Source organism: Marmota marmota, unplaced genomic scaffold (assembly GCF_001458135.2).
Source record: "Marmota marmota marmota unplaced genomic scaffold, marMar, whole genome shotgun sequence".
NCBI classification, from domain to species: domain Eukaryota; kingdom Metazoa; phylum Chordata; class Mammalia; order Rodentia; family Sciuridae; genus Marmota; species Marmota marmota.
Window position 1 is genome coordinate 6,159,399 of NW_026000020.1, and position 24,402 is coordinate 6,183,800.

The 24,402-nt window shown below is 49.4% G+C and overlaps 1 protein-coding gene across 1 annotated transcript in view; it reads left to right on the forward strand.

Moving 5' to 3' along the window:
* The window catches only part of Tmem131 (transmembrane protein 131), a 115,198-nt gene that overhangs the window by 89,266 nt on the left and 1,530 nt on the right, over window positions 1-24,402 (forward strand). Inside the window, exons 28-40 of the mRNA XM_048810404.1 lie at window positions 103-289; window positions 1,461-1,646; window positions 2,398-2,556; window positions 2,936-3,531; window positions 14,301-14,473; window positions 16,846-16,973; window positions 19,831-19,955; window positions 20,079-20,228; window positions 21,104-21,269; window positions 21,994-22,115; window positions 22,218-22,314; window positions 22,892-22,989; window positions 23,565-23,725. Coding sequence (XP_048666361.1) covers window positions 103-289; window positions 1,461-1,646; window positions 2,398-2,556; window positions 2,936-3,531; window positions 14,301-14,473; window positions 16,846-16,973; window positions 19,831-19,955; window positions 20,079-20,228; window positions 21,104-21,269; window positions 21,994-22,115; window positions 22,218-22,314; window positions 22,892-22,989; window positions 23,565-23,725 — 2,348 coding nt within the window. The remainder of the gene's footprint in view (window positions 1-102; window positions 290-1,460; window positions 1,647-2,397; window positions 2,557-2,935; window positions 3,532-14,300; window positions 14,474-16,845; window positions 16,974-19,830; window positions 19,956-20,078; window positions 20,229-21,103; window positions 21,270-21,993; window positions 22,116-22,217; window positions 22,315-22,891; window positions 22,990-23,564; window positions 23,726-24,402) is intronic.

The following is a 24,402-nucleotide window of genomic DNA, read 5'->3' on the forward strand; positions in this document are numbered from 1 at the left end:
GCGTGTGGGATACAGTTGTAGTTCATGAAGAATATGCTTATCCTTTGCACTGGGAGCCTGTGATAGCAACATTTATCTTCACTTCTGATTTTTTTCCTTTAGGTTTAAAACTAAGAGAACCAAATTTCACATTGAAAAGAACATTTAAAGTAGAGAATACAGGACAACTTCAAGTCCACGTAGAAACCATTGAAATCAGTGGATACTCATGTGAAGGATATGGCTTTAAAGTTGTTAATTGTCAAGAGTTTGCACTAACTGCCAATGCCTCAAAGGACATAATCATATTGTAAGTGTTTTCTTATAAGGTGCAGTATAATGAATCACTAACTTCTGTCTTTTTATACTAGAGTCAGATACTACAAAGAAAGATATTTTTATATTTATAGATAATAAAAGGTCTTTATCCACAATTATTCATTTGATATTTTTTTTTACTTAATCTTCAGCTAAGGTATTTCTTTATATCTTTGTTTTCAAAGTAGTAAAACTTCCTCTGTATCCCAGGTGGATCAGATAATCTTAGAAACCAACTTCAGAATTATTTAGCATAAGATGCTGGGATGAGTTCAGTGTCCCAGCCACAGAACAGAGACTTGGACCATACGTGTATAGTTTTAACTTGCAGACTAAGAATGGGCAATACTTAATTTAGAAGACCATTTTAATGCCTAATCAGTAAGAGTTGTAGTTTTTGTTGTTGTTGTTGTTGTTTTTGTTTTTGTTTTTGGTACCGGGAATTGAACCCAGAGGTGCTCAACCACATCCCCAGCTCTTTTTAAGTTATATTTTGAAACAGGTTCTTGCAAAGTTGCTTGGGGTTGCTGAGGCTGGCTTTGAACTCAGGATCCTCCTGCCTCAGCCTCTCAAGCTGCTGGGATTACGGGCATGTACCACCGTGCCCAGCTTTGCAGCATATTTAACAATTCATTGATAGCTAACTTGTTATAAACTCTGTCCCCTTAATTGAATAATAATTTCAAGCCCTTCTGTGATGCTTACTTAATAAGTGGCTAAATTACTACATGTGAGGCTTAATTCTTGACCTAAAAGTACAATGAGGTAATGAAACGCCTATCCTCAAGGTGCACTCAGGTAACAAAAAATAAGATGATTGTGACAGCAAACTGAGCTGCAGGCAATGAGGAATAGTCTCTAGTTCTAGGGTGGGTTTTTGTTTTGTTCAAGCCATTATTGGGAATGCAGCTTAGATAAAGAAGAGGAAAGGCAAAGAAGCTCAGACACACTTCCTGAATTAATGTCTGAGAAGATGGTTATTGTTCTTTTTTTACATAATTCCTCAAAATTATCCACAGAATGCAATTGTTCCTGTTGTTAACCTCCTAAGTACCACCCTTAGATTCTGTGCTGAGCCTTTAGGGTTCATGGGACTGTTGTCAGCTTGAACTGCTGTGCTCTGTTGTTTTTTAACTCAGCCTCACTGCCATCCTCTGTTTTAGGTTTACTCCTGATTTCACAGCTTCTAGAGTGATTCGTGAACTGAAGTTTGTGACGACCAGTGGCTCTGAGTTTGTATTTGTGTTAAACGCGTCCCTCCCGTACCACATGTTAGCAACCTGTGCAGAGGCCCTCCCCAGGCCCAACTGGGAGCTGGCTCTGTACATCATCATCTCAGGAATAATGAGGTACTGTGTCTTCTTTTGAGGTTGGATTTCATTCATTGATGGACACAACTTATCAGGTCCCTGCTGTGTGCTGGTCATTTTTCTGAGAGCTAGGATGTGCTGCCAGCAAACACAGCTCTTCCCTTGCCACACTGCCATACCAGAAGGGGCAGTTAGAGCTCAGCCATCCTCAGTGGCATGTATAAGCATTTACCTTTGAAAGTAGAGAACCAAATTAAGTACCTGTTGATTTCTTTTAAAAAATTCATAATTTGCCAGGTACTTGCTAGATTTGGGCATATATACTTAATTATATGCCTAAGCAACATAAAACTGATTATAAATATTTTTAAGTCCCCAGCATCCCATTTTTTAACAACATATTTCTTTGTATATTTTTGAGAATCAGATATCCTCTCCCAAACTAGTTTACATAGTTACGTTGCACAAAAGGGAAAAGTTGGCCTAGACAGTTGTAACTCAGATTTTTTTTTTTTCAATAAAAGAAAAGTCATCCTCCAGGTATCCATTCTGATACAAATAATTATTTCCTCCATGTAAAATTATTTCACTCCATGTAAAATTGCCATTTATAAAAATTTGCGTGCACATTTTTATCCATGACCTTTTGGTTTAGGCCTTGCCCATTAAGAATTGCTACCAACAGCTTTGTTTTTATATCATACTACACCATACCAAAAACTGTTTAACAGCTAATTTTTTTCTCTTGCACTAACAAACAATCCTCCTGTCCACTTCCTGTACTCTGCAGCGCACTGTTTCTCTTGGTAATTGGAACAGCCTATTTGGAAGCTCAAGGAATTTGGGAGCCATTTCGACGGCGACTATCCTTTGAGGCCTCAAACCCACCCTTTGATGTGGGAAGGCCATTTGACCTCAGGAGAATCGTTGGTATTTCATCTGAAGGAAAGTATGTCACACACTGGCAATCAGTTCTCTAGTGGGCATGGATTTGGCTGATATGATTACAAGAAAAACTAAACAAGTGTCTTCCTTTCTGCTTGGGAGGAACAAAACCTTACTTCTAATTACTTAACACCCTGGTTGCCTTTGGTTACTAAGCGTTCATCCCAGAAGCCATGTCTTTATCACATTGGTTAAGGTTCAGGTACCCTCTAATCACTGACTTTTCATATAAAGTAGAACCTAGAAAGTTGTGGGAATTGTCCCTCGCTTGATGTTTTTTTCCCTTGGTTTCTATTTGTGGTGTCTGTTCTGATGGAATAAGTTCTTTTAATATTAGATTTTGTAGGTGACTCTTTGCTGATCTGCAGTGGTCCTTTTTGCAGCTTGAATACACTCAGCTGTGACCCCAGTCACAGTAGGGGGTTCTGTGGAGCAGGAGGCTCGTCATCACGGCCTGGTGCAGGGAATCACAAGCAGTGTGGCTCGTCAATGCACCCACACGGCAGCCACAGCAACAGAAACTCAGCTGACGTGGAAAACGTCAGAGCCAAAAGCAGTTCAAGTACCTCGAGCAGGACTTCTGCACAAGCAGCCTCCTCACAGTCGGCAAACAAGACAAGCCCCCTTGTCTTCGAGGCACACGCAGCGCCCCAGGGTCACACAGCGGGCAGAAGGTCCAAAGGGGCAAAGCAGAACCAGCACAGCGGCCAGCACCACGGCCACAGCCCCCTGGAGCAGCATGCGCAGCCTCCAGCACCGCCAGTGCCTCAGCACCAGGAGCCGCAGCCCGAGCGGCTATCTCCCGCCCCCCTCGCACACCCCACCCACTCAGAACGTGCCAGTAGCACAAGGCACAGCTCGGAGGACTCGGACATCACCAGTCTCATAGAAGCCATGGACAAAGACTTCGAGCACCATGACTCCCCACCCCTAGAAGTGTTTACAGAGCAGCCGCCATCACCATTGTCAAAAAGCAAAGGTAATCAGTCATCTGTCCCCACAGTCAGAGGAGCAAGGCATGTGAGGGGAAGCCAGGGCAGTCAGGAGGTATCCTGGTGGGGTCCACATGAGCAGCTCCCCTTGTGGGTGCTCTCTGACTCAGGTTTCTCTCTGGGACGGTATAGACTATAACATATCACAGTGCAGATGGAGGCATCCATTTGTTAAGAAAGATAGCTTTATAAAGCTTAGATTCCATCTCAGTCAGAAATTTCTTGAACATCTGCTACTTTCCTTTTCAGCTACCTGTGATTGTTATATTGCTATAATTTTTTTTGTTAAAATCATTTAAACACAGTGGTAAATGAAGATCATCTGTCTTATAACTCAAAAAATAGGATTTCCACTCTACTTTAGAGCAGGGGTTGGCAAAATCAGCTCATGGGCCAAATCACCATGTTTTTACAAAGTTTTACTGGAATACAGCCTTAGTCATTGTTTGCATATTATCTGTGGCTGCTTTCTTGCTCCAGCGGCAGAATCGCTGCAGGGACAGTCTGGCCCACACTGCTGAAAACCTACCATCTCGCCTGGCATAGAGCAAGTTTGCCAAGCCCTGCTGTAGAGTTCCGCATACTATCTTGGCTGCCTGTTTCAGGGGAACAGATTACCCTGAAACCTAGTGACCTAAACCACCAGAATTTTCTTCTCTTGGTTCCTCTGGGTTAGGAGTCTGGGTGCAGCTAGCTGGGTCCTCTGGCTGTCTCAGCCTTCAATCAAAGTGTCGGCCAAGGTTAAAATCACCTTAAGATTCCCCTGAAGTTGCTTCCAGGCTCATGCAGGGGGTTGATAGCAGTATTCACTTATTTCCAGGCACAAGGCACTTCTCCCAGTAGGACTAAGGGCCCCAGTTCCTTGCTGGCTATGGCCAGAAGCCTGAGGTGGTTCCTCCAAAGGGCAGCTCAACCGAATGAGAATCAAAAGGACAGGAAAGGACAAAGGTTAGCAGCTTGGAAGTCGGTGATGTTGGGAGTGACACCCCATCAGTTCTGTAGTTTTTCGGTTCATTGGACATGTGGTCCAGCCCATTCTGCAAGAGACAGCCCATACTCATATTGCACCAGGGCAGAAGTACTAAGAGGTGAGATGGAAGCCATCTTGGAAGTTCTCGTGCCACTCAGATGGGTGGGCCAAGCCAGACTTCTACAACCAAAATGAAGAAAACCTATCAGTGACCTCTACTTGTATTTCAACTTTATCCCTTTACAGCATGAACTATGCATCTTCCTTCCTCTTTGGAGGCAGCCGTGCTAATACATATTACCCCAACCCTATTTAAGTTCCTCCTCACTGGTTCACCAAGGAGTTTTTGCCTTTGTTTGCACAGGAACAGGAACCTTCGTGGCCCTAAGAGGTGGGGAGAAACCTGACATTCAGTGTCTAGGAGTTTTCCTTTACAGAACATCTTAGTCCCAGTCATGTGAAGACTGGCTATATTGAAATTCCATGCATTTTTGTTTGTTAAACAGTAAAATGTTCCCTTGAACATTATTAAGTTCTACAGAAATCAATCCTTCCTTCCTTCCTTCCTTCCTTCCTTCCTTTCTTTATTTTTTTTTTTTAATTAGTGCAAGGAATTGAACCCAGGGATGCTTAACTACTGAATCACATCCTCAGCCTCCCCCCCTTTTTTAATATATACATATTTTTTATTATTTTTTTTAGTTGTAGGTAGACACAATGCCTACATTTTTATTTATTTATTTTTATGTGGTGCTGAGGATCAAACCCAGTGCCCCGCCTGCACTAGGCAAGCGCTCTACCACTGAGCCACAACCCCAGCCTGATATATCTATTTTTTAGTTGTAATTGGACACGGTACCTTTTATTTTATTTATTTATTTTTATGTGGTGCTGAGGATCAGACAGAGGGCCTCGCACGTGCGAGCCCTCTACCTCTGAGTCACAACCCCAGCCCCCCAGCTCTTTTTTTATATTCTATTTAGAGACAGGGTCTTGGTAAGTTGCTTAGGGCCTCACTAAGTTGCTGAGGCTGACTTTGAACTCAATGATCCTCCTGCCTCAGAAATCCTTTTTTGATTAACCTCTTATTAACAGAAAATACATATCTTAACTTTTAAGATGAAAAAAAAATTGTTCTTTGGCTTTCAGAGTGGTCCCAGAGTACCCTCCAAAGAGCAATCTGCCGATGGAGTTGGGGCTGCACCTTCGGGAGGCAGGGGGCCCGCTACTTAATTTCCTTCCCTCTGTTGCTGTTTGGTAAAAAGGAAGGAGTCAGAATATATTTTGTTTTTCCTTCAATAACTGTTTTTATTGAAGTATAAATGTAGAAAACCAGTCTCTAAAATGAACTTTAGGGCTGAGGATGTAGCTCACCCTCAGTAGAACACTAGCCTAGCAGGCACAGGGCCCTGCTTCCATCCCCAGTACTACCCCCCCCAAAAAATTACCAACTTTGAAAGGTGGACATGGATCTCGGAGTCGCAGAACAGTGTGTGGAGAAACCATTCTTTCAGCTGGAGAGAACCTTCGTCATTCCTCACAGACTCACCCTGAGCATGTCATTGCGCTTACTTGGAATGTGCACTTATTCTTTTTAGAAGCAGACCATTCTCCCCACCCCGGATCTCAAACAGAAATTCTTGTAATGTCGAGCCCTTGGGGACATTCAGCAGCCTTCCCTTTCAGTTCATGTGTTGGTCTCCTTGATCTTGTCTTCCCTGGCTGTCGGCTTGTGGGCCAGCCAACATTCTCTTCTCCTCTAGCCGCTGTTTCTGGAGGAAGGTGCCCAGGAGTGCCCCCTGTTCACGGTTGGCTGGGCAGGGATGGTCATTACATTCTGTACTTCCTCAGTTTCTCCCACCTGGAACACACAAACTGGACAGAGGCCATTGCTGGATTGAAGGTTAAAATCGGAGAAAGTCCCAAAACCTGGCGAGGTCCGTTCTTGGTGTGTGGTGACTGAAGAATGGTGGCATCTGCAGCCATTCTACTTTCCAGCCTTGGTGATTTGGTGGGTAGCTTTGTCAAGGGCAGGGAGAGGAAAGGTGGTGCAGTGTCTTGAGGCCAGGTCCCACCATCAGGCAGGCCCAGATTCAACCCTGGCTCTGCCTCTTTCCAGCTGTGTGGCTTTAGAAAAAAATCACCCCTCAGCTGCCACTTGACACCTCAGAATGTAGAGTAGTCTTCACCTGTGCTACAGAGGTAGCTACCACGCAGGTGCCTGTCAGGCAGGACATGATGCTGCTGTCCTTGGTCTGCTGAGGGGGAGGACGCACCAGGAGGCAGCCAGCCTGCAGGAGAGCAGGTGAAGTCACACGTAGCCAGATGCCCCGCCAGCCTGAGCAGGGCAGACTGGCGTCCCATGGAGACTGGCAATTAGGACATGCGTGGCGCAATTTCTGAGAAGTGTTAGGAGCCAGTTAGATCAGGTAACTGGCTTTAATAACTTGAGATTAGAGTGTGTATTACAGGCATTTGTTCTTGACCTGTATTTTCTATGTTCTTTAATTCTTTGTGTGAGTGTGTGTGTTCTTTAATTCTTTGTGTATGTTCTTTAATTTTTAACAAAAAAAAAGAATGCATGTATTACATGGTAGAGTTTTTGCTTTTATCATGTTTTGTCAGTGTGTTGTACATCCTGGTGGGTCTGTGGTGACGTCATCGTTCCATTTCATTCCCCCTGCTTGCCCTTGCTGTCCTTCCCCTCTTCCTGTCCCCTCCTCTACTCTATTGGCTCCTTCTGTTGGGGGTTTTGTGATGGTTTTCATTGGTACATTGTAATTGTACGTGAAAGTGGGGTCGTTGTGATGTGTGCACCGTGCAAAACATGATTTGGTCAATTTCATCCCCTGCCCTCCCTGTCCCCACTCCTCCTGCCCCTGGTCCTTCCTCTACTATGCTGCCCTCCTTGCTCCTTCCTTCCTTCCTCCCTTCCTTCCTTCCTCCCTCCCTCCCTCTCTCCCTCCCTCTCTCCCTCTCTCTCTAGCTTCTGTACATGAGACCAGACATTAAACCCTTGATTTCTGAGTCTGGCTTATGTCACTCAGCATGACGTTCTTCAGTTGTGTCCATCCAGGAGATGACGTCATTCCGTTCTCTTTATGGCTACGGAAAACTCCATTGTGTACATACATCACATTTTCTTTATCCATTCATCTGCTGACAGACCCCATAACTTGGTTCTTGTGAATTGTACTGATATAAACATGGGAATATATGTATCCCTATGGTAGTTACTTTGGATAAATAACTTTAGTGATATCCCATTTTATTTCTGATATCAGTAATTTGTCTTTTTTTTTCTTTTCTTTTTTTGTCTTGCTAGAGGTGTGTCGGTTCAGAGACTCGGGTTCTGTTTCTTGACCTTTGTCCACTGCCTGTTTTAATGGCTTTGCTTTTGGCACCTACTCTTACTCTTCCCTTCCTCCTGCTCCTTTAGCTTTGCTTACCTGCTCTTTTTAAGTTGTTGGGTGGAAGCCGTTTTTTAGCATATGCTCCTGGTGCTCTCAGTTTCCCTGTGAACCCTGCTGTATCTGTGTGTCAGTGTGACATGTGGAACTTCCATTCAGTTCTGTATGTTTTTGGTTTGAGACTTTCTGTGACCCATGGTTTACCTATAAGTGCTTTGTTAGTTTCCAGGTGTTCAGAGATTTTCTAGTACTGCTTCTAGTTTGAATCCATTATGTTAGGAAAAAAAAACTTTGAATGATTTCAGTTCTTCCGTATACGTTGAGGTTGTTCTATGGCCCAGGATTTGGCCTATGTTGGCATGCGATCTGTGGGCACTTAAAAAGAATATGCATTCTCCCCCTTTCTTTTTAGAGAAAAATTTATAAATGTCCATTAGATTAATGTCAGTGGATGATATTGTTGGGTTTTTTCCAGATCCTTTCTGATTTTCTATCTGTTGTTGACAGGAGGTGTTGTCCTCTCCAGCTGTGTATTCCTCTCTCAGTTCTCATTCTCTTCACTTAGCTGGCAGCTCTTCTGAGTAATGCATATACATTTAAGATTGCTGTATATTCTTGGTAGCTTGACCATTTATCATTATATAATGTTCTCCCTTGTCCCTAGTAATTGTCTGAAGTTTATTAATATAGCCTCTCTTGCTTTTATGTCTCCATGATACATTTTTTTCCATCTCTTTACTTCTACCTTTCCTATATCATTATATTAGAAATGAGTTTTCCATAGGTAGCACAAAATTAGGTCGTAGTTTTTAATCCAATCTGCCAGTCTCTGTCTTTTTGATTACATAATCAGACCATTTACTTTTAATATAATTATTGATGTTTTAAAACTTTAAACCCATCACTTTATATTTGTTTTCTCTTCAGTCTCCATTTTCTCTTTCTTTTTCCTACCTTCCTGTGGATTAATTTTTTTTTTTTTTTTTTTTTTTTTTAGGGAAGTAGCATATTCTAGAATATCTCTCTATATAGTTTTTTTAGGAGTTGCTCTAGGTATTACATTTTAATGGCCATAATTTGTCACAGTCTTCTGGGGTCATCTTACAAGTTTAAGTATAGAAACCTTATCTCTCTTTATGTTTCTTTGCCCTTTGCAAGTTGTAATTGTCTTAAATATCTCTACTACATACGTTTAGAGCCATATCAGATAATGTTAGAATTTTGCTTCAGTCATCCAGCACAACTCAGAATCTACTCAAGTCCTGAGGAAAGCCTGTCTGATCTACCCATACTCTGCTGACTCTTTCTTGGTTTTCCCTAATGCTCCCATGTTCCTTTTTTGTTATCCTTTCTCTCTTGGGTACTTCTTCTATTTCTTCTTTTAGAGCAGGTCAGTTGGATTCAAATTCTCTTAGTTTTCCTTCATTTGCGCATGTTGGGAAGCTCCTGAAGGATGTGTTCAGCTGGGTGGAGGGTTCTGGGATAACGGTTGTTTTCTTTAGTGCTTCTAGCCTCCATGATTTCTGAAGACAGAGCTGTCATCCTGATTGTTTTTCCTACAGATGAGGCAGGCGGCTTGGCTTTGCTCTCCCGGCTGACCTCCAGGTTTTCAGTTTTCCCAGGTTTGCTTTTGCTGTGTCTTGGTGTGGATTCCTTTGCATTTATCTTGCTTCAGGCTTTCTCTTTTGTTTTTGATTTGTAGGTTTGTGTCCCAGAAAGGGGACATTTTCATTTCCATTGTTTCTAGAGTTCTTCTTCAGCCCCTCCTGTTTCTCCTTTCCTTCTGAAACTTTGATAACACAATATTAGCTCTTTTGCTATAATTACACAGATCCTCTCTTCACTTCTTCTGTTTGCACTCATAATTTCTATTTCCTGTTTTCAGGCTTACGATTATTTCCTGTCTCCTCCCTTCTGCTCTTCAGCCCACGCACTGAGCCTTTTATTTCAATTATTTTTCAGTTCTATGATTTTCATTGTGTTCTTCCTTGCATTTTACATTTGTTCGCTGAGGCCTTCAGTTTTTTGCTTATTTCAGGCGTGTTTGTGATTGCTTAGTGTCACCGCTGTGTACTGGTGACGAGTCCTCGCTTTCCCGATTGCTGAAGTATAACAACACCAGAGAAGCACATGCCGAGGCGAGTGGAAGCTTTATTAAAGGACAGCAGAAAAGACTTCTCCCCGGAGGAAGAAGGGGACCCAAAAGGCCTATAAGGTCTTCTTTCAGCTTTCCCACACTCCTGTCCTTTGTTTCCCTCTGTCCTGCAGTGATGGAAATGCAGGTGGGAAGGCCCAAAGGGTAGGGGACAGGTGGGCTGGAGGAGTAATCTGGGCAGGGAGGGCCTGGGGCAGTTTTTGGATTAGCACCTCCCTGTTTGCTGGGAGCTGCTTCATTAGCAGTTCCTTAGGATGGGTTGGGCCTTGGGGACATTAACATTTCAATTCCCCCAGGTGCTGCTCTGCTCTCCTGGACTCCATTCTCTGTAATGGCTCCATTTTATTTATCTTATTAGACCCGATTTACCTAACTACCTACCTATCTGTAAATCTGGCTTCATTAGGACAGCAGTTATGGCTTTGTCAGATGGTTCTAACATATCTGTCTCCTTGGCGTTGGCATCAGTCAGTTGGGTTTTTTGTTTGTTTTCATTTAATTTGAGAGGTTCCTGGTTCTTGGTATAAAGAATGACTAGACTGAAACCTGGACCCCTGGAGTCTTGATGTTCTGAGACTTTGGCTCTTTCTCAGCCTTCCTGTTATTGATGCCTTTCTCTGACATTGCTCTGACAGGGGAAGGGGACAGGGTGTGTTACAAGTCTTGATTTGCTTCTTGTCCCCTGTTGGCACCTGAGGGTGGGAAGACTCCTCATTGCTGCTGGGTGGGGTTGGGGTTCTGGGCACTGGAGTTGTCAGCAGAGGCACAGCGGGCAGCGGAGGACGTCCTGACCCACGCCCTGCTCCCTCCCAGGTCCTCTTTGACACCAACCTGGCAGGCATACTGGGGGCCTGGTGATGGCCTTGCAAGAGAGAGTCTGGGCTTCTGCTCAGCCTTGGCTGGCGTGCTGGGGTGGGAGCACGTGGTGTTTGGCAGGGAAGAAGGCTTTTGTCTTGCAGGATGCCCCTCCTGCCTTTGTTAGGGCTTTGCCTGTGTGCATTGATGCTCACGGGGAAGGTAGGTGTAGCAAGGAGAAAGTTCAGGGAGTGCACCGCCATGCCTTTTCTTGGGCCACTGTCTGTCTCACCGTCTCTCCTCCTCTCAGAACTTTCTTACACTTATTTTATATACTGCCCGGGGATTTTAGATGTGCTTATTAACAGGAAGAATAAGGAAAAGTACATCTACTCTGTCTTCACAAAATTGTTAGGCCTCTGGGTGTTTTTAAGGGGGTTTCTGTTTCCTGTCTGGCTCCAGTGAGTAGAGAAACTCAAGTCAGGTTGGAGAGTCTTAAGTGAGTGTGCTGTGATCTCACCAGCAGCGCCCTCGGCTGCAGGCCTCCCATTCGAGCTGTCAGGTCTACTTGGACCTACTCATGGCTGGGGTCAGTTACTTAGAAAGCCCTGAGGTGGGATAAGAGTTTGGTCTTAGGGTAGTGAGTCCCGGTGCAGGTCCCAGGGTCGATATCTCCTTCTTCCATGGCACAAAACCAAGGGCAGCCCCGCATCTGCTGCTAGCGCTGGTAGAGGGCGACAGATCTCTGAGGCCTGAGCGCTGCCCTCATGGTGCTAGGGAGAAATGGAGCCCAAGGGGCAAAGCTGGAAGCCTCCAAAGGGGAATGTCACCAGGGATTTGGTGACCACAGGAGGTGAGCCAGCCCCTGAGCTGGAGTCTGCTGGGTCACTGGAGGAGGAGGAAGAAGGGGGCGGCTGGCCTCAGGGACATTCATGCCACCGTGGTAAGTGCCTGGTGAACATGCTGCCCTGCGAAGACCCCTCCTCTGTCACCAGGTTCACGCTGGGTATTGTTCTTCCTTGGAGATGCACCGAGTGTCTCTATGCTGCCACTTCAGCCTGGGCCATCATGTTTAGAAGATTTTTTTAGAGTGACTGTGTGCCACTTATGCCACTGTCCCCTCCAGAGCCGTTCATTCAGAATCTCTCACGTATTTATTTAAGCTCCCCGGGTTATCCTAAAGTGTGTCTGCTTAAGAAATATTTTTATAGACTGAGAGCCTGAAAGATGATTTTTAGTATATTTAACTTAGTTTTAGACATTTTAGATTTGAATTGCTTAAAGTGAGCCCCCAAGAATAGAAGGGGAAGAGGGCAGATTGCTAGGAGCACCAGCAAAAACGTTGTCAGAAGAGAAGTCCAGCAGTCATGGTGTTGGCAGCAGGCCGGGAGAGGCCTTGACTCTGCAGGTGCTCTGGGCCAGGGGTGGACGGGAGGCAAGTCCTTGGCTTCCATGGTGGAGGGGTCACTGTGAAGCTTTCCAAAATCACATCCATGAAGGCACCGAGAACAGAAGTCAAGGGCAGCATGTTTAAAAAGTTAATGAGAAGAAGATAAAGACTTGGAGGCAAAAAGTATAAGCTACTCTTTCATAAAATACCTTTTTAACCCAAGTTTTCAACTTAATTATTGGTATAAGTATTTCTTCTTCTTCTTTGTTTATCCATGGCTTTAAAATTTGAGTTCAGTTCTATAAAAACTCCACTCCTCTCCTGCTGTGGAGGTCTGGGCTAGGGTAGGTAAGTCCAGCTCCTCCCACACCTCACTGTGCTTACCCAGGCCGCAGCACCAGCCAGTTGTGTAGCGCAGGTGAGAAGTTCATGGCTCAGGACTGGGCTCCTCTGGAGCAGGACACACCCTTTCCCTTCTCCCAGGGTGGGGAGGCGCTCTGGCCCTCCAGGGATGTCAAGTGCTGTGGTGACTAAACCAAACTGGTCAATTTTCTCCTGGGATGAAGGCCCTAATTTTGAGACTTAATATCCAGTTATGGTTTCAAATCCAGCACCTCCTGGGATCATTGTGAAGTGACAGAGGGACATTCCTGGAAACCACCCCAGAGCCTTATCTTTCCTTCCCCCCCTTTGGGTACCAGGTATTGAGCCCAGGGGTGCTTAATCACTGAGCCACACCCCCAGCCCTTTTTGTTTTATTCAGAGGCAGGGTCTCACTGAGTAGTTTAGGGCCTCACTAAGTTGCTGAGGCTGGCTTTGAACTCGAAATCTTCCTACCTCGGCCTCCTGAGCCGCTGGGACTACTACCACCACTCCTATCCCAGAGCCTTACTTTTTCTTTTACCAGACCAGGCTCTTCAAACTTTCTGTAAAGGGTCAGGTGGTATCTGAGGCTTTGTGGACCACAGACTTTCTCTGGGGCTTATTTAGTCATTTTTTGTTGTTTGTTTGTTTTACACCACTTAAAACTATGGAAATCATTCTCCCCTCATAATCCATATAAAACAGCCACAGGCCACATTTGACCCATGGGCCACAGTTCACCAACCTCTGATCTTGATGCCAAGGTTTGAGTCCCTGGAACCTATTAACAGTGACATTCTTTGAGAAAAAGCATAAAACTTGAGGTTCACATTAAATTGTATGAAGTCACCGTTTTCAAAGGATGTATTTAGAAATGACAACTCACACAGGAGTGGCTGGGGTGCAGCCCTGCCCCCTGGTGTTCTGCAGGAGCCTTTGAGGTGTGGAACCTGGGGGTGTCTCTGCGTGTCCCATCCATACCCGGGAGCAGCTCCGCGAGGCAGGAATGGCTGCTCACTGCTGTGCTCCCGGCACACACAGCACCCCTTCAAACATGTCATGGGGTTGGGCCTTGTTAGTCTTGGTGCATCCAGGTCTTTCATTACAGGCGCTCTGTAGCCAGTGTGGCCACACTCGGTGTCCTGTGCCACCCGGTGTCCTGTGCCAGCCACTGTCCTGAGGCCTTCTGTGATTGTTCACAGGAGCCTCCGAGCGCTTTTCTCTCCGGTGCAAACAAAGGCCAGGACCCCCAACAGCTGGGGGCAAGCAGCATTGAGACTGGCCACCATGGCTCCACTGCCAGGTTCCTAGCCCCCAAAGTCACAGGGCCACTCATCACATGTGTCACCACTGGGCCTCCATCTCTGAGCAGGTCTCAGAGGCACCTGGTTCCACCGTGTGACAACAGAGCTCATCGCCCTCTGGGGCACTCTCAGGCTGACAACAGGTCTGCCAGATGGACAGAGTGGTCCAAGCTCACCAGCCATACACTCTGGGCTGCAGTCGGTTACACACAAACCATGCCCGTGAACTGATGTTTTTAATAATCTAATCCAGTTCTGATTTGGAAAGGTTCAAACCCTCATGAGTGACAAAGAGTCCAGCCTCTTCTAAAAGGTGCGAAGGCTGGGCTCCCCGCCGCCTGCGGTGCTTTACCTGATTCTCACCCGCAGGGAAAGGCAAAGGCCTTCAGCGCAAGGTCAAAGCCCCGAAAAAGCAGGAGGAGAAGGAGGAGAAGGGGAAGGGAAGGCCCCCGGAGGACGAGCTGAAGGGGTCCCTGGCTGACGACGACAGCTCCTCCACCACCACCGAGGCCTCCAACCCTGACACCGAGCCGCTCAAGGAGGTAGGCGGCAGGCACCTGCCCCGCGGGCCTGGTGTAGTGCAGCGCTGGGGATCCTTGGGGACGGGTCAGCCCTCGTGCCGGGCCAGCTGGGGATGGACGGCTGCACCTACCCTGGTGAAGGACGTTTGGAAGCACCACTTCAGAGCTGGGAGTATCAGGAATAGTGACCCCTATTACTAGCTCACAGGTGCTGTCTGTGTCGAGAGGCTGGGTAGCGTCAGGACTTCATGGTCACGGTGTCACATTGGGAGCAGCTCCCTCCCCAGGCAGGTGGGGCAGTGACTATCCCAGGAGGGTGTGGCCCAGGGCGAGACCCCAGGCTTTAGTGGTCACCCAGAGCTAGCAACCCAGCCCAGGACATGAGAGCCATGAGAATTCCACCTTGTCCCTGGAGTCTTCTGCTCAGGAATAACCTTGCAGAACGCCCAGCATGTGGCAGTATCCCACGGCATCACAGAGGGGAAAGTCCCAGCCATGGATCGTGAGCTCCGAGCTGTGTGCAGGGTGGGGATGGTTCTGCTTTGACGCCTTTTAGATGAATGTTTGAGACATAAAGGGATCACGGAGCAGAGTCTCTTTCAGCTTCAGTCTAGTGACCTAAGAAGTCAATTCTTAAATGTGCCCAGCAGTGCCTGCAGGGTGAATTAATTTTGGAAACACGTGTGCCTTGCTATCCGGGCAGTGGCCTTGCTCTGCGTACCCCTCCTAGTTGACCCATGCTGTCTGCTTGGTCCGCTTCTAGCCAGTACTGGGGTTCTGCACTTGATCCTCTAGAGAGCAGGGAGCTGTTGCACGCCCCGGGGCCCTGGCTGCACAGGCTCATCCTCCCCTGTGGCAGCCGCACCCTGGTCACCCTCAGTGGCTGGCACCTGCCAGCATTCCTGCACCCACTAAACCATCCTGGCGCCCTTGTTGGCACTGTCCTCTGCCTGCCCCTGCTTGCACCCAGCAGCAGCCCCAAGTGCACATGCTGTGGCAGCACCCAGGCCTGTCTGGCTGCCTCGGTGGGTTCTGTCTTGGTGCGGTGCCCACAGAGGTCAGGAGCTTTCCTTTGTGACCAGGCCCAGTTGGCAGATGGTGTATTTGCTTCCCAGCGAGGTCACATGCAAGAGGTTGTTTTCCTCGTGTCTTTTCTGCCCATTCAGTGAACAAACACTTGAAACCCCTGAATGCCAGGCCTGTGCCAGATGCTTGAGCACCATTGGACAGGGAGGCCACAGCCTTGTCCTCCTGAGCTCTCAGTCTGTGGCCCCCAGTGGACTGAGTGTTCAGGAGATGCTTCTCCAGTAACTCAAAGTAGTCTTCAGAGTGTAAGAGCCAGGGGCTGATGTACCTGCCTGTGCTTGATGTCATGGACAGTCGCCTGGCCTGGCATGGCCTGCTAAGTCAGGGTGTCGTCGTCACCACGTGGGAGGGCTGGATGCTGGTGGGTAGGTGCTACTCCACCCCAGGCTCCACCCAGCGTGCACGCTGCCCCCTTTGCTGGGTGTGTCCTTCCTCTCTGTCCCCTAGTGCTCCTTGAGTGACTGGTAAAGAGCCAGCCTGGTGTTCTGCCTTCCCACGAGCAGTTCACCTGGTGGGTTCCCCAGCACCTGAGCGGACACGCCTGTCCAGGGGACAGGTCCACTGACCTCATGTGCGCACGCCACAGCAGCGTCAGTCACTGTACGATGCACGTGCAGCTTCTGCACTGGTCTGGCTTTCGGGGGCAGCCTAGGTGGCCCTCCCAGTCCAGGCTCTACCTGGCGGCCAGGCGAGAACCCTCTAGAGCGCTCTGTCACACCACGGGCCCACATTGCTCCCAGGTTGTCCTGTCTCTCTCCACCTGCTAGGCCTCAAGGTCCTTGAGGGAAGAGGCCAGACCTGCACACCAGTCCCACTACCTGGCATCAAGTGGGTGTCTAGTAAATGTGTGTCGAGCAGGTGAATGAATACCTCAGCCTTGTCCTGTTGAGTCCCACTGAGCCGGCCACACGCTGGTTCAGTGGAAGGCCCAGGTGTGGACACGTAGAGGGCGGCTTGCCTGGCTTTTTGGCCCTGAGTTTTGTTCTTTGGATTGGGCACGTTGCTAGGAGTGTTTATAGTCTTCGTTCAACTCTCCTTAGCTACCAGTTGCTTCTTCCACTGCCACCACCCGCTTCTATCAGATAGGAGTATATTAAAATGAACTCTGTAAAAAACTCAGACTCACCAAAACATAATTATAGTTACAATCGAAATGTGGTTGAAAAATTGACAAAACTACAGTAGATTTCAGGGAAAGAATGTGTCACGTTTATTCATTTCACAACATATATCCACTACCTCTTAGTGTCTTATCATTTGTCGTTTTTATTAATCCTTCTCAGCAATTCCACATGCGTTTTTTACAGGATACAGAAAAGCAAAAGGGAAAACAAGCCATGCCCGGAAAACATGAAAATGAAACGTCTCAAGTGAAGCAAAAAAGCAAAAAGCTCTTAAATGTTAAGAAAGAAATCCCCACGGATGTGAAACCCAGGTGAGGAGCGAGAGGGTGCAGAGGAATGAGGATAGGTGGGCTTCCAGGGCCTTTGCAGCAAAAGCCACGCTCCTTTGGGGCTTTCGTCACATTCGCTGCTAACACGGGCTCCAGGTGTTAGCCGGGGGGGGGGGGGGGACGGGGGCAGCTTGATGATCTGCTGCCAGGAGACAGGTATGGAGGAGAATTTCAGTTTATGACTCATTCCCAGGCAGAGAGGCTTTTCAGTTCTGCTCAAGGTGACCTTGATGGCCAGCACAGGTAAAAGTGTGACATCCTCCAGAAAGCGCCCCAAGGCTGCTGCAGCACCAGCCCAGAGCTGGTGTCAGGACCTCAAGTCCTGTGCTGTAAAACTTGCAAGTTTGTTCCTACCAAAAAGAAAGTTCAGAGCAGGTATCCCCAGCCAGACGGTTCTCTCAGGAAACACCTCCAACTCGGGCCCCACGGCTAGACTCGCTACCGAGTGTTCCCGGAATAAATGAGGGCGTTAAACTAGTAGGTTACTAAAGAGCTTTTGGTGTGCAGAGATCTTGTGCAAATAGAGTTATGCAGTACATTTTGTGATTGTAAATTGTAAAACCAGTGCTCCTAAGAATGGTCTTAGAGATGCTGTGCCATAGGTGACATCACCAGATCTGCCTGGCTAGCCCTAGCCCTGGTGCCTGAGTTTAGTGCCTGAGACTGAGCAGACAGGATGCGCTCCTCTTCTCAGCCCTCTTGTGCTGACTCCTGTGGTGTTCTGGGGTTTGCGTTGGCCATTAGCAGGCTCCTAATTGGAAAAGGCTTCACTGGAGCCTGCACCCTTGTGAGGTCTGTGAGTTAATTCTCTCCGCCGCAGTTCTCCATTCTCTTGATGGATAGCTGATAAAGAAATGGGTCCCAGAAGGCCACTCGGGCAGCACGCCCCACACATGCACCTTCAGTCTCCTGATCTCTTCAAACCCACTGATTGTCCTCTGTTTCTACAAATTTAAGGGTAAAACATTGAGAGTCCCAGTTCATCACCGCCAGCGAGCGGTGGTGGTGAATGCAGCATGCTGACGGGCGGCCACCATCAGGGCCAGTCCTGGCTTTAGTTGCCTGAGATCCTGTCCAGCTGTGCATATGATCATAGGCCAGAGGAAGGGCCTGGGCTCCCTGTCACCCTACAGCCACACCCTGAGCGCAGACTTTAGTAGAAGTCAGCTCCTGGGACTGGGAGCAGGGGCTGCGGTGGCAGAAACGTGGTCTGTTTTCCCAGCTTTAGCACCTATGGTAGCAGGCCTGTGGACTCCAGAAGACTCCATCGCAGGTCACAGATGCCCGAAATAGGATTAGACCTCAGGCACTGAAAGGGCTTCCACAGAATCAGGAAGGGTCCAGGACATCCTGCTTTAGGACAGCAATCATCTCTGCTCATTGGATTTTCTGTTTATGAGCATTTTTACACATTTGTATAATTGGAATATAAAATCTGTGATAAGCAGAGAGAAGTCTGGAATGTGGACCAAAAGCCATACACTCTCCAGCAGCGTACTTGCACAGGCAGCAGAGCCCAGGGCCCTGGACTGCATCACTAGACCACAGCCCTTCATCATGGGGAGCACACCCGTCTCCACCCACTCAGCCTCTGTCCCCCAGACATCGATGCAGCATGTGTGACGGGAGCAGGGACAAAGCCTGTGGGAGCCACCTTCTCCCTTCCCTTTTAGGAAAAGCCACCTAATAAAAGTTGGTTCTTGTCCATTTTTTTGGAAGCCTTAAAAAAGTTTTTTGGTAGAGATCATCTGGCTTAATCAACAAAAATGAAATAGTCTGGCACCTTTTTCCTAAAAAGCCAATTAATGTTATAGTAGCAGAATTAAGCTTTGTACAGACATCCCCCCACTCCTTGACTACCTACCCCAAAAATAGCCCACGCCCACACCCTGCACCAGGGCTGGTGTCTGCCTCAGGCAGCCTTCCGGGTTTTTTGGAAGACAGTTTTTAAATAACCCTGTCAGTCAGAAGTAGAAGAGCAGCAAAAGATATTATGGCTCTGTGTACTGATGTGTACTCATTAGCAGTGCGTGGTTTTTGTTTGTTTTTGATTCTTTGAACGTCAGTTTGTTATCGCATTAAAATTCTGTTTATTTGGGCTAAGAGACACTCTGAGTTTTTGGTTAGCTCTTATATTAATTCCTGAAATAATACCTATTAATTATAGAAAATTTGTGACATGCAGAGAGACTAAAGAATGAAAAGTCAGTTAGTTAATTGCCCCTATTTATTCTTGTTGCCAAGGCCAGCCTCAAATTTGGCATCCTCCTTCCTCGGCCTTCCGAGTCGCTGGGTTACAGGCATGTGCCACTGTGCCCGTCTCTGCTTATACATGTGTATTATCTTGAGCTCTCTCATGGCGCCCTGCTCCCCTGGACCACAGGCACGAGGTGCGGCCCTGCTTCTCTGCAAGGAATTGGTGCATTTCCACAGTAGCCAGGAACTTGGCACAGGTGCCCCCCCTCCAGAGTTTCTATGGGAAAGTGTCCAGGGTTTTGAGTAGCAGGAGCTGTGGTGGGGCGGGTGTGAGATCTTTGACGTCTGTATGTTCACGAGTCCCACAGTGGCCCAGGAGCTCCAGGCCCGCGGCCACACTTAGCAGCCCCACACGACAGTTCAGGGCTCTGTACCCATTTTCTGAAGTGGATGCTGTAGCCCTCACCTGTACCTGAACCAGGTGAGGGTCTACATGCTGAGTGTCTCCTGAGCAGCCCTGGGAAGCTGAGCACACAGCCGGTCCTGGGCTGGGCTGAGCCGGGAGGAAGTCCACTTAGCATCAGTGACTTCCGCCCTCACCCAGAGCAACAGACACGCGTCTCCCTCCCTGGCTGTCTTCCAGTTCTCTAGAATTACCGTACCCTCCCACGTTGGAAAGTAAACCTCGTAGAAATCTCCCAACCAAGATTCCTCTTCCAACTGCCTTGACAAGTGGATCCAAGTCACGAAATTCCCAGAAAACAAAAGGTATTGTCGTTTTGATCTGAGTGGTCAGCCACCTGAGGCTGGGGCATGTGCCCACCTGAGAGGGAAGGAGGGAGCAGAACTAAGGAATTCCCCTCCCTTAACAAATGTTTGATTTTTGTGCAGGTACAAATAAGTTAGTGGACAACAGACCACCTGCCCTAGCAAAATTTCTCCCCAGTAGTCAAGAACCAGGCAACACCAGCAGCTCAGAGGGTGAGAAGGACTCTCCGCCACCAGAGTGGGACGCAGTGCCAATCCACAGGCCCGGCAGCTGTGAGTACCGACCTGGCGCCCGGGGCCACCCACACCGTGGGAGCACGTGCTCCAGCCATGTTGGCAAAGGCTCATGCAGGGCTCTGTCCCCGAAAGCTGGACACCAGCACAGCACTGCCTCTGTGCACGGTGGAATGACCTGGTCGGGTTGTTGATCATCCAAGAGTTGTCACCCCACAATAGTGGTCTTTTGCCTGCGGCCAGCTCCTCACATCACAGTACTGGAGAGAGTAGCAAGGGGCTGGCTGTGGCTCTGGAGACAAGGGCACAGAGCCACAGGCAGAGGGCACTGCAGAGGAGCCAGGGCCTCTGCAGGACGCATCAAGCGGAGAGGGCTAAGGACCAGGAGCCCCCTCCTGCTCCTCGTCCTAGGGCAGCACTCGGAGCAGGGCGGTGGTGGGTTTCCTGTCCAGTTGTGCTGGACTGCCATCTTGATGCAGAATAAACATTGTAAGACATCTACCGGGAGTCTTTACGCCAGCCTGTGGATGGTACTTACCAGGCCAGGTGGATTCTCAGAGCATATCCTTGTGATTTGGGGGCCAGGGCAGCTCACACCAAGGGGGAGACAAGGTATTCTTGTAGAACAGGGGACGTTCAGCCCAGGTGGTGGCTTCAGCTGCCATCCTGAGGAACAGGAAGCAGAAGATGTCAAGACCCAAGAGCACCCGGCCAGCCTGGCAGGGACAGTGCAGGTACCAGCCCCTGACGCTCCCGAGGGCACACACAAATGAACTTCTGGTTTCTCTTTAAAACCTTTAAGCAGAACACGTCAGCGCCTTAGCTTGAGTCCCACATGTGCTGAGAACGTCGGAAGTAGCTGATAAAGAGCACAAAATATCACATTAATGAGGCCTTTTGTGTTTAATTTCCAGCAACTGACAGTCTTTATAAACTTTCTCTGCAAACCCTCAACGCAGACATTTTCTTAAAACAACGCCAGACCTCACCGAGCCCCGCCTCTCCATCTCCCCCTGCCGCCCCTTGCCCATTCACGTCCCGGGGCAGCTACAGCAGCATCGTCAACAGCAGCTCCGGCAGGTAGGGGCCTCTTCTCAGCAGGGGCATCCAACGGCCACCATCACTGTCCTGCCACACCTCGGGTGCATGCCCTTGGCCCTTGTACCTGGGGCCAGCAATGATCCTGCTCCTATTCTGAGTCACTCCCTGCTGTCACCCTGGCCTGGCTAGGGCACTCTCAGCACATCAGGCATTAAGTGAGGTTGGGGACACGGGTTTATGTGGCGCTAAGACCTGATGTTGGGAGGGCTCTGGCTAGGATGGCAGACGGGCCCTGCCAGGGGACCCACCAGCCACGCTCGCTCAGGCAGAGCCCCTTGTGTCTGCCTGGGACCATTAGCGAGTTGATTTTGGAAGGTGGGCTCACCAGCTGCCAGCATCATCATGGGTATCTGTGTGTCCCATCCTGGCAGGCTCATGTAGGTTCCCCCAGAGTTGGCAAGAGGCGGTGATCACCATGGCTGGAGAGTCTGCTCAGGCCTTGCCACGGTGGGCTTATCACCCTGCTGTGCCAGGAGCCCCCTCTGAGGTCTACTCCCATGCAGGCAGTGGTGGCTCTTCAGAGTGGCCCCTCCCAGCACTCCCCAGAACACGATCGCAGCCTCTGCAGTCCCTAGACCCCTCACTGCCACCTAACAAAGCAGTCTGACCCACAGCACGCCCAGGGCAGCCCTGAGAAGGCCCTGTTGGCCCCGCTGTGGGCACAGCTGGCCAGGACTCAGTCCTCACTCTGCTTCTTCCTTAGTGACCCGAAAATAAAGCAGCCAAACGGAAGCAAAAGCAAGTTGATGAAAGCAGCTTCGCTCCCGGGCAAGAACGGCAACCCCACCTTTGCTGCAGTCACGGCGGGTTATGACAAGAGCCCTGGTGAGTGCCCACCTTTGCCCCAAGGCCGGCACACCTGGGCACAAGGCGGCTGCGTGGCCCTGGTCACTGTTTGCCCTCACTGACACAGATCCACTGTCACAGGTGGGAATGGCTTTGCTAAAGTGTCTTCAAGCAAAACAGACTTTTCCAGCAGCCTTGGCATCTCTCACATTCCCGTTGACAGCGACGGCTCGGACAGGTATGTGGTTGCCCCTGATCAGCAGGGAGGGCAGGACGCCTCCACGCGGCCACCCGCCCCCCAGAGGCATTTCCATGTCTGTTAGATGTAGATAGCGCTGCTAAGAAGCCTTGTCTGCTGGGGGAGCCACAGTCTCTGATGAAAGGGGTGCAGCAGGCCCCGGCCATGGGCCAGCAGACCCCAGTCCAGACATTTCCTCCTCGGTACCGTAGTGGGCTGGAGGGAGCACTCTGATGGCTTCTCAGGAACCCTCGTGAATCAGCTGGGCCCCTTGACACAGGTAGCAGTGTGGTGGCATTAGCCACCCACACTGGTGACCCGCCTAGAGGAGTGACAGCAGCAGGCCCCATGCCTCTCTACCAGTGGGAAGTCCTAGGTGTGAAGCCACTTTTTAAGAAATCTGCCCCCCTCTGCAGACGCCTGCTCTGACCCAGGCTGTGGGCGGGCACAGGCTTCTGTGGCCCTGGGACCTGCCCTCATGGGAGGGCAGCCGCGCCTCCTACAGATGGGTGGTGCAGTGTGCCCGGCCCGGTGCACTAACATCCCGTTCTGTGTCCTTTCTCTCCTGAAAACTCAGCTCTGGTTTGTGGAGCCCCGTCAGCAACCCAAGCAGCCCCGACTTCACCCCCCTCAATTCATTCTCGGCCTTTGGAAATTCTTTTAACCTGACCGGTGGTGAGTGTTCAGCGAGACTGTGGGGAAACGGAGGGGCGGGACGAGGGGAACTTTCCTGTCCGGGGGAGCCACCCTTGAGCAGACGTACATACGTGCCGGGCAGGTCCTTTGAACTTGCATCAGATGCTGACGGCCTGAGGTACACACTGACTCCACTGGGACGGTTCTGATCTTGCCCTCCTGGGCGCCCTCGGGTCCCGGCCCACACAGCGATGTCTGGCCCTCTCCCCGGCCTCCCTCCTCCACCATCCACCCAGGGCACAGTGGGCCAGGCTCTGCTAGGGGCCTGGTGGCCGTGCCCCATGGCCGGTGTCTAAGAGCTTCCTGACTCCTGGGAGGCCAGGGCACCGCCCCCTTTCTCTTGCCCTGTAGGATCGGAGCATTGCTGGGTGTGCCTCAGCTGCAGCATCCTGTGGGAGGGTCAGCACCTTCATGCCTGTAGTGCAGAATAAGCTTGAGCCTGGGAGACGTCCCCGCACGCGTCGGGGGAGCTGGCTTACAGTGGGACGGTGTGTGAACCCCATCTTCCCAGTGTGGCAGAACCAAACGCGGACTTGATGGCTATCTCATTTCAGAAGTTTTCAGCAAACTCGGGTTATCTCGCTCCTGCAATCAGTCCTCCCAGAGAAGCTGGAGTGAGTTCAGCAGTGGCCCCTCTTACCTCTGGGACTCTCCAGTGACAGATCCGAGCCCCTCCTGGCCGGTCAGCTCCAGCTCCCCCACCCACACGGCCACCGTGAGTACTTGGCCTGGCCCACAGCCTGGCCGTCTGAAGAGACAGTGAGGGGTGGGCTGGTGCAGTGCGGCCCTGCCCTGTCTCTGCGATCAGCCACAGTGAGCAAGCACTGTGCCTCAGAGCCTCGGGGACCAGGAGGTTTGGGGAGGAACGGCAGCTGTGGGGTTGGTCCTGGCTTCTCTCCTGGTACTTCAGGGTCCTTTTCAGCCTGTGACCTCAACCACAGGTGAGGCTGTGACCCACCTGGGGCTCAGATGAGGGCTGAGCAGGTTTCCGGGTCCATGTACCTCTGTCTGCGGCCCCTGAGGCAGGCTGGCACTTGGCATGCATTTTGTTTCTAAGAAGCACCTCTTAGCTCCAGCTTTTCTAGTGCACGTTTGTTTGCTTCTCAGCTCAATTTTTCTGCAGAGATTATGCTAAAAAAAAAAAAAAAGTCCACTTATCAAGAGAAATGATTTCAGCTTCCTATAATTGTTACCAAAAACTGTGATCCCACTGTGATTGCGTCTTTGTTCTCAGGAAAACTAAATCAGATGTGCAGGGTCCAACAGGCAGTGTTTTAACTTCGTAGCTCTTACTCCCTAGAGTCCACAGTTTGTCTTGTAATCATTCTGGCTTCAGATTTGATGCCTTAACAATTGTTTAAAACAGGAGCTAGCAACAGGCATGGTGGCACA